Here is a 9,563-nt window from a genome sequence, read left to right as displayed (position 1 = left end):
AAGCATGGATTAATTTTTCTGCATATGTGCTATGATGGGGTCTAAAACCAGACTGAAGCATTTCGTATACATTGTTTGTCTTCAGGAAGGCAGTGAGTTGCTGCGCAACAGCCTTTTCAAAAAATGTTGAGAGGAATGGAAGATTCGATTTAGGCCGATAGTTTTTTATATTTTCTGGGTCAAGGTTTGTCTTTTTCAAGAGAGGCTTTATTTCTGCCACTTTTAGTGAGTTTGGTATACATCCGGTGGATAGAGAGCCATTTATTATGTTCAACATAGGAGGGCCAAGCACAGGAAGCAGCTCTTTCAGTAGTTTAGTTGGAATAGGGTCCAGTATGCAGCTTGAAGGTTTAGAGGCCATGATTATTTTCATCATTGTGTCAAGAGATATAGTACTAAAACACTTGAGTGTATTTCTTGATCCTAGGTCCTGGCAGAGTTGAGCAGACTCAGGACAACTGAGCTTTGAAGGAATACACAGATTTAATGAGGAGTCCGTAATTTGCTTTCTAATAATCATGATATTTTCCTCAAAGAAGTTCATGAATTTATTACTGCTGAAGTGAAAGCCATCCTCACTTGCGGAATGCTGCTTTTTAGTTAGCTTTGTGACAGTACCAAAAATAAATTTCGGATTGTTCTTATTTTCCTCAATTAAGTTGGAAAAATAGGATGATCGAGCAGCAGTAAGGGCTCTTCGATACTGCACGATACTGTCTTTCCAAGCTAGTCGGGAGACTTCCAGTTTGGTGTGGCGCCATTTCCGTTCCAATTTTCTGGAAGCTTGCTTCAGAGCTCGGGTATTTTCTGTATACCAGGGAGCTAGTTTCTTATGAGAAATGTTTTTAGTTTTTAGGGGTGCAACTGCATTTAGGGTATTGCGCAAGTTTAAATTGAGCTCCTCAGTCAGGTGGTTAACTGATTTTTGTCCTCTGACGTCCTTGGGTAGGCAGAGGGAGTCTGGAAGGGCATCAAGGAATCTTTGTGTTGTCTGTTAATTTATAGCACGACTTTTGATGCTCCTTGTTTGGGGTCTGAGCAGATTATTTGTTGTAATTGCAAACGTAATAAAATGGTGGTCCGATTGTCCAGGATTATGGGGAAAAACATTAAGATCCACAACATTTATTCCATGGGACAAAACTAGGTCCAGAGTATGACTGTGACAGTGAGTAGGTCCAGAGACATGTTGGACAAAACCCACTAAGTCGATGATGGCTCCGAAAGCCTTTTGGAGTGGGTCTGTGGACTTTTCCATGTGAATATTAAAGTCACCAAAAATTAGAATATTATCTGCTATGACTACAAGGTCCGATAGGAATTCAGGGAACTCAATGAGGAACGCTATATATGGCCCAGGAGGCCTGTAAACAGTAGATATAAAAATGATTGAGTAGTCTGCATAGATTCCATGACTAGAAGCTCAAAAGACGAAAACATCATTTTTTGGGGGTAAATTGAAATTTGCTATCGTAAATGTTAGCAACACCTCCGCCTTTGCGGGATGCACGGGGGATATGGTCACTAGTGTAACCAAGAGGTGAGGCCTCATTTAACACAGTAAATTCATCAGGCTTAAGCCATGTTAGAGTCAGGCCAATCACATCAAGATTATGATCGGTGATTAGTTCATTGACTATAATTGCCTTTGACGTAAGGAATCTAACATTAAGTAGCCCTATTTTGAGATGTGAGGTATCACGATCTCTTTCAATAATGACAGGAATGGAGGAGGTCTTTATCCTAGTGAGATTGCTAAGGTGAACACCGCCATGTTTAGTTTTGACCAACCCAGGTCGAGGCACAGACAGGGTCTCAATGGGGATAGCTGAGCTGACTACACTGACTGTGCTAGTGGCAGACTCCACTAAGCTGGCAGGCTGGCTAACAGCCTGCTGCCTGGCCTGCACCCTATTTCGTTGTGGAGCTAGAGGAGTTAGAGCCCTGTCTATGTTGGTAGATAAGATGAGAGTACCCCTCCAGCTAGGATGGAGTCCGTCACTCCTCAGCAGGCCAGGCTTGGTCCTGTTTGTGGGTGAGTCCCAGTTATCTACAAAGTCTATCTTTTGGAAGGGGCAGAAAACAGTTTTCAACCAGCGATTGAGTTGTGAGACTCTGCTGTAGAGCTCATCACTCCCCCTAACTGGGAGGGGGCCAGAGACAATTACTCCATGCCGACACATCTTTCTAGCTGACTTACACGCTGAAGCTATGTTGCACTTGGTGACCTCTGACTGTTTCATCCTAACATCGTTGGTGCCGACGTGGATAACAATATCTCTATACTCTCTACACTCGCCAGTTTTAGCTTTAGCCAGCACCATCTTCAGATTAGCCTTAACGTCGGTAGATGGAGTCATTCCTATATGATACAAGTCATTTGACAGACAACGGTCACAACTTGCGTATAACAATGATGTTGTATCTTTGTACAGATTCTTTGTATGGTACCTTGTGTATCATTGTGTATGTGAGCAATGTTCAAGGATGTTAATGCTAAATCATAAAACACACACAGTACCAGTCAAAAGTCCCAGTCAAAAGTGTTTCTTCATTTGTACTATTTTCTACACTGTATAATAAAAAATGAAGACATCAAACCTATGAAATAACACATATGAAATCATGCAGTAACCCCAAAAAGTTTTAAACAAATCAAAATAGATTTTAGATTCTTCAAAGTCGCCACCCTTTGCCTTGATGACAGCTTTGCACACTCTTGGCTTTCTCTCAACCAGCTTCACCTGGATGCTTTTCCAACCGTCTTGAAGGAGTTCCCACATATGTGACCGACCACCTTGATTCGGTCTTATGTAGCAAAATTGTACATATGATAAAAGCAGAGACACAGAGCTACAAAATGGTATATCATACACTGCATTTGAGGAACAATGGGAAAGTAATTCTGCTTTGAAAGTTGACAAACTTATAACCTCACTTTTGAGAAAATGGCCTTTAAATGTTTTTGTAACTACTGGAGAGCTCTTCTTTGTCTACCCTCATTCAGCATCATTCACACCCTCTTAAGCTTTAGCCCCCAACCAAACTCTGACCATTTAACTCATCCTAGCAGAGCTGGTTAGGATGTTTTCATGTTACCCAGAGCATTGGTGACTGTAACTATGCTGCTGGTAACAATTTAATTATGTTTATTTGCCGACGTTTCCTGACACTGGCCATCTTGAACGCGTGTTGAGCGTTCTTTAATTCATCAGTTATTCTGCGCTCTGGCACACTTAGACGAGAGTGCTCTGGAATCGGAGTAGATGGCCAGACTGAATTTACGAACGCACCCAAAATGGTTACTTGTATAGTGGGGTCTTTCGTTAAGACATGTAGCTAGCTAGCTACATCCAAGACCCCACACATTGTTTAGCTAGCTAGCTAATCCCAACTCATGACGTTACCACCCTGCATGAATCTGCAGGTAGCTAACCAACCAGGTTCAATGTTAGCTAGCTAAAATAGACAGAAGCTATATGTCAAACCAATCCAAAATCATCTCTCGGCATGTCCAGCCCACTCATTATCTCAGCCAGTCATTGCTAGCGGGAAGGTTGCTGCTTTTTTCTGTGGCTAAACCAACTAGGCTAGTAATTTAACAATTTTATACATATTCACAGATGGCATTGTTATTAAGGCACATGAAAGTTCACTGTACGAGAAGGCATTTCTACCTGATAAAAAAAGAAAAGTTTATGTTCAAACGGCTCTCCTGTGAAGTAGTGACCTTATTTTCCTGAAACGAGTCACATATGCTGAGCACTTGTTGGCTGCTTTTACTTCACTCTGCGGTCCAACTCATCCCAAACCATCTCCATTGGTTTGAGGTCAGGGGATTCTGGAGGCCAGGTCATCTGATGCAGCACTCCATCACTCTCCTTCTTAGTCAAATAGACCTTACACAGCCTGGAGGTGTGATGGGTCATTGTTGAAAAACAAATGATAGTCCCACTAAGCGCAAACCAGATGGGATGGCATATCGCTGCAGAATGCTGTGGTAGCCATGCTGGTTAAGTGTGCCTTGAATTCCAAATAAATCAGTGACCATGTCACCAGCAAAGTACCCCCTCACCATCACACCACCTCCTCCTCCATGCTTCACCGGGGGAACCACATTTTCGGAAATCATCCATTCACCTACTCTGCGTCTCACAAAGACATGGCGGTTGGAACCAAAAATCTCTAATTCGGACTCATCAAACCAAAGGACAGATTTCCACCATTCTTTAAATAGTGGTTTCTTTGCAGCAATTTGACCACGAAGGCCTGATTCACACAGTCTCCTCTGAACAGTTGATGTTGAGATGTGTCTGTTACTTGAACTTTGTGAAGCATTCATTTGGGCTGCAATGTCTGAGGCTGGTAACTCAAATGAACTTATCCTCTGCAGCAGAGTTAACTCTGGGTCTTCCTTTCCTGTGGCGGTCCTCATGAGAGACAGGTAACTCTAATGAACTTATCATCTGCAGCAGAGTTAACTCTGGGTCTTCCTTTCCTGTGGCGGTCCTCATGAGAGCCAGTTTCATCATAGCGTTTGATGGTTTTTGCGACTACACTTGAAGAAACTTTCAAAGTTCTTGAAATGTTCCGGATTGACTGACCTTCATGTCTTAAAGTAATGATGGACTGTCATTTCTCTTTGCTTATTTGATCTGTTCTTGCCATAATATGGACTTGGTCTTGTACCAAATAGGGCTATCTTCTGTATATCACCCCTACCATGTTACAACACAACTGATTGGCTCAAACGCATTAAAAAGGAAAGAAATTCCAGAAATTAAGTTTTACAAGGCACACCTGTTAATATACATGCATTCCAGGTGACTACCTCATGAAGCTGGTTGAGAGAATGCCAAGATAGTGCAAAGCTGTCATCAAGGCAAAGGGTGGCTACTTTGAAGAATCTGTAACATAAAATACAGTGCCTTGCGAAAGTATTCGGCCCCCTTAAACTTTGAGACCTTTTGCCACATTTCAGGCTTCAAACATAAAGATATAAAACTGTATTTTTTTGAAGCAACAATGACACAATCATGAAAACGACATTTATTGATATTTCAAACTTTTTTAACAAATCAAAACTGAAAAAGCTCAAAATTATTCAGCCCCCTTAAGTTAATACTTTGTACACCTTTTGCCATTACAGCTGTAAGTCCTTGGGGTATGTCTCATCAACATGAGAGACTGAAACCCATTCCTCCTTGCAAAACAGCTCGAGCTCAGTGAGGTTGGATGGAGAGCATTTGTGAACAGCAGTTTTCAGTTCTTTCCACAGATTCTCGATTGGATTCAGGTCTGGACTTTGAGCCATTCTAACACCTGGATATGTTTATTTTTGAACCATTCCATTGTAGATTTTGCTTTATGTTTTGGATCATTGTCTGGAAGACAAACCTGTCCCAGTCTCAGGTCTTTTGCAGAAAGATTCTTCCAGAATGGTCCTGTATTTGGCTCCATCCATCTTCCCATCAATTTTAACCATCTTCCCTTCCCTGAACAAGACAAAAAATGATCCACCAAACAGGGGGATCAGGGTGATGAGCTGTGTTGCTTTTACGCCAAAATAACTTTTGCATTGTTGCCAAAAAGTTCAATTTTGGTTTCATCTGACCAGACAATCCACATGTTTGGTGTGTCTCCCAGGTGGCTTTGGCAAACTTTAAACAACACTTTTTATGGATATCTTTAAGAAATGCCACTCTTCCATAAAGGCCAGTGTATAGAATTGTTGTCCTATGGACAGAGTCTCCCAAAGCCAGACCTGAGTTCATCCAGATGATCATGAATCTGTGGAAAGAGCTGAAAAAACTGCTGTTGCAGTGGTCAAATACTCCTTCCATTTCCAACCTCACAGTGCTCCTTGGGATGTTTAAAGCTTGGGAAATCTTTTGTATCCAAATGGGAAAAAATTTCAACAGTCTCGGACCTGCCTGGTGTGTTCCTTGTTCTTCATGAAACGGACCTCTGAGACTATCACAGTGCAGGTGCATTTATACGGAGACTTGATTACACCTGATTAATTATCATCATTAGTCATTTAGGTCAACATCAAGAGATCCTCACTGAATTAGAGTTTGCTGCACTGAAAGTAAAGGGGCTGAATAATTTTGCACGCCCAATTTTTCAGTTTTTGATTTGTTAAAAAAGTTTGAAATATCCAATAAATGTCGTTCCACTTCATGATTGTGTCCCACTTGTTGTTGATTCTTCACAAAAAATACAGTTTTATATCTTTATGTTTGAAGCCTGAAATGTGGCAAACGGTCGCAAAGTTCAAGGGGGCCGAATACTTTCGCAAGGCACTGTATATTTTGATTTGTTTAAAACCTTTTTTGCTTACTACATGATTACATATGTCTTATTTTATAGTTTTGATGTCTTCACTATTATTCTACAATGTTGAAAATAGTCAAATAAAATGAAGAAAAACCCTTTAATGAGTAGGTGTGTCCAAATGTTTGACTGGTACTGTATTTATGTACATTTTATCAGAAAAACTATAAAATGACTCAAATGAAACTTTATCACATAAAGGTACTAACGACAGATATATAAACATAATTTAATACACTCAAAACAGTAGAGCATTGACAGGTAAGTGTTGGTATTGAACATACTAATATTGGTCTTTGACAAAGTACAGTGTGAAGGATAAGTCTTACAGTAATGTGCATGATGTGGGTATTATCATGTATTTTGTCATATCTAAAATGTATCCTTAAAGGAATATATACATTAAAGGGAATTTTGTGTTTGAAACAAATCTCTGCTATGGATTACTAAATCATAAAAATGTATATACCGGCAATGACATAAAAGATACCATATAAACGTGCTGTTCCAACGGCACTCTTCAACAAGTACTATGTTACAAACTTAACAACAAACATTGCAAGCTTCAGGTCTTTCTGGATGTGAATATTTAGTCCCAGTGAAACTAACCTGGATGTATAAAGTTGAAGTGAGAAAAAAAAGAAGAAAAAAAAAAGATGGCGATGTCAGCTGCTAATGTTTCATCTCCTTTAGTCTCTCCTGTACCTTCTGTGGCTGGCCAAACTGCACCAGTCTGAGGATGTTTCTGTTGTCCATCACTCCCTGGATAAACTCCTCCTCTGTTAGCTTATCTGAAAGGACAGAATTAATAATAGATACATTTACAATGCTCATAAGGTCAAAATGTATTCATCAAAATACAATATATGTATGATTTTCTTGAACTATTCTTTGAGTGGTTCTCAAACATGAAAACAAGGCTTACCATTGTCTTTCTTGAACTATTCTTTGAGTGGTTCTTAAACATGAAAACAAGGCTTACCATTGTCTTTCTTGAACTATTCTTTGAGTGGTTCTTAAACATGAAAACAAGGCTTACCATTGTCTTTCTTGAACTATTCTTTGAGTGGTTCTTAAACATGAAAACAAGGCTTACCATTGTCTTTCTTGAACTATTCTTTGAGTGGTTCTTAAACATGAAAACAAGGCTTACCATTGTCTTTCTTGAACTATTCTTTGAGTGGTTCTTAAACATGAAAACAAGGCTTACCATTGTCTTTCTTGCCGAAGGAGTCCCAGATTTTATCAGCTCTCTTCTCTGGTGTGTTCTCATCATCAGGAAGATTCTTCTGGTCCTCTTTGGAGATCATGTTGAATATCGACTATAAACACAAAGTTTCTTTCATAATTATAGAGATTTGAGCAGCACGCAAAAAAAACATGATGTTACCACATCTCATCTCTTACCCCTATTTCATTACATCTATTTCACAATGACTCTACAACTGACCTCGACGATCTCCTGGATCTCCTTCTTGGTTATGCTTCCGTTGCGGTCGACATCGTACAGGTTGAACGCCCACTCCAGTTTCTGTATGGACCTCCCAGAGGAGGTCAAGTGCAGGGCCATGATGTACTCCTTAAAGTCCAGCATCCCATCACTGCAGGGGTCAATATCATTCAATTACGCTGTTTCTATATCCCACAAGTGCTAATTATGCAGAGCAGTGCAAATCAGCAGGCACGTTGTAATGATCATATCATCCATCCATCACCTGTTGGAATCGAAGCTCCTGAAGACGTGGCGTGCATAAGCCTTGGGGTCTGCGTCGGGGAAGAATTTGACATAGATGGCCTCAAACTGCTGCTTGCTGATTCGCCCACTGGGACACTCTCTCAGGAAGGTCTGGTACCTATAGAGGACGAAATAAAGATGGGATCAAACAGTAGCTACGTCTCAAATTACACCTTTCTCTCCATAAAGTGTATTTATTTTGACCAGAAATTGTAAGTACCCGGTACATAGTTGCTCCTCACTGTACTTGGTGTTCAGTTTCAGCTCCTCCAGGAGATCCTTGGACAGGGAGACACTTTTGCTGTTGCCCATCTCTCCTGTGTTTCGGGATCGCTGTCCTCTAATTTTCTCTCTATTTCTTCCGTCTCTGTCCGTTGCTCTATTTTGCTCGATCCCTCCTTGTTATTTTCTTTCTCTTCCACAGACTCTTTTTCTTCTGCGCTCTCATGTGAGGGGACCCACTCAATCCTAGTCTGGTGCACCTCTGCTCTGACCAGAAACAAACACGGGGCCTCTTGTTCTCTGCTATTTAAATGAAGATAGATTGGTATTGGTTCAGACTGGGTGTAGGGGAGATTATAGTATACACAGCTGGTGATTTTCAGTGCACTCAACTGACACCTACATTGAAATGGATAGGGATTAAACAGCAGGGAACCTCATGGTCTAATACTGTTGGATTAGATTGGTATCAGTGTATTACCTGGTTTACACTGATACTCAGTGGCAAAAACACATATGAACATGAGTCATCACTATCACATGCTGTGATTATGACATTGTCATTTGTCATTTACTGACGTAAAAAAAAAAATGTTTTTATATATATATATAAATATATGTACATATTGAACAAAAATATAAATGCAACATGCAACAATTTCGAAGATTTTAATGAGTTCAAATCAAATCAAATGTTATTTGTCACATACACATGGTTAGCAGATGTTAATGCGAGTGTAGCGAAATGTTTGTGCTTCTAGTTCCGACCATGCAGTAATATCTAACAAGTAATCTAAGCTAACAATTTCACAACAACTACCTTATACACACAAGTGTAAAGGAATGAATAAGAATATGTACATATAAATATATGAATGCGCGATGGCCGAACGGCATAGGCAAGATGCAGTAGATGGTATAGAGTACAGTAAATACATATGAGATGAGTAATGTAGGGTATGTAAACATTATATAACGTGGCATTGTTTAAAGTGGCTAGTGATACATGTATTACATAAATTTCTCATTATTAAAGTGGCTGGAGTTGAGTCAGTGTGTTGGCAGCAGCCACTCAATGTTAGTGGTGGCTGTTTAACAGTCTGATGGCCTTGAGATAGAAGCTGTTTTTCAGTCTCTCGGTCCCAGCTTTGATGCACCTGTACTGACCTCGCCTTCTGGATGATAGTGGGGTGAACAGGCAGTGGCTCGGGTGGTTGTTGTCCTTGATGATCTTTTTGGCCTTCCTGTGACATCGGGTGGTGTAGGTGTC

The 9,563-nt window shown here is 40.3% G+C and overlaps 1 protein-coding gene across 1 annotated transcript; it reads right to left on the bottom strand.

Annotated features, from left to right (window-relative positions):
• Nucleotides 1–6,422: 6,422 nt before the first annotated feature.
• On the bottom strand, nucleotides 6,423–8,598 carry LOC112223365 (recoverin-like). The gene is made up of 5 exons (XM_042305732.1): nucleotides 8,292–8,598; nucleotides 8,052–8,189; nucleotides 7,787–7,937; nucleotides 7,547–7,658; nucleotides 6,423–7,127 (listed from the first exon to the last, which is right to left on the bottom strand). The coding sequence occupies exons 1-5, from the start codon at nucleotides 8,381–8,383 to the stop codon at nucleotides 7,009–7,011; spliced, it is 612 nt and encodes a 203-aa protein (XP_042161666.1). The 5' UTR covers nucleotides 8,384–8,598; the 3' UTR covers nucleotides 6,423–7,008.
• Between the last annotated feature and the right edge of the window lie 965 nt (nucleotides 8,599–9,563).

The sequence above is a fragment of the Oncorhynchus tshawytscha genome, linkage group LG24 (genome assembly GCF_018296145.1).
Source record: "Oncorhynchus tshawytscha isolate Ot180627B linkage group LG24, Otsh_v2.0, whole genome shotgun sequence".
NCBI lineage: Eukaryota > Metazoa > Chordata > Actinopteri > Salmoniformes > Salmonidae > Oncorhynchus > Oncorhynchus tshawytscha.
Note: the sequence above shows the minus strand (reverse complement) of the source record. Positions and strands in the feature narration are given on the sequence as shown.

Excerpts from the sequence above, each read along its gene's own strand:
- LOC112223365 (XM_042305732.1), bottom strand. The coding sequence starts at position 8,383 with ATGGGCAACAGCAAAAGTGTCTCCCTGTCCAAGGATCTCCTGGAGGAG. Across the intron at positions 8,190-8,291 it reads GAGGAGCAACTATGTACCGG|GTACCAGACCTTCCTGAGAG; the intron begins GTACTTACAATT and ends CGTCCTCTATAG. Across the intron at positions 7,659-7,786 it reads AGATCCAGGAGATCGTCGAG|TCGATATTCAACATGATCTC; the intron begins GTCAGTTGTAGA and ends TTGTGTTTATAG.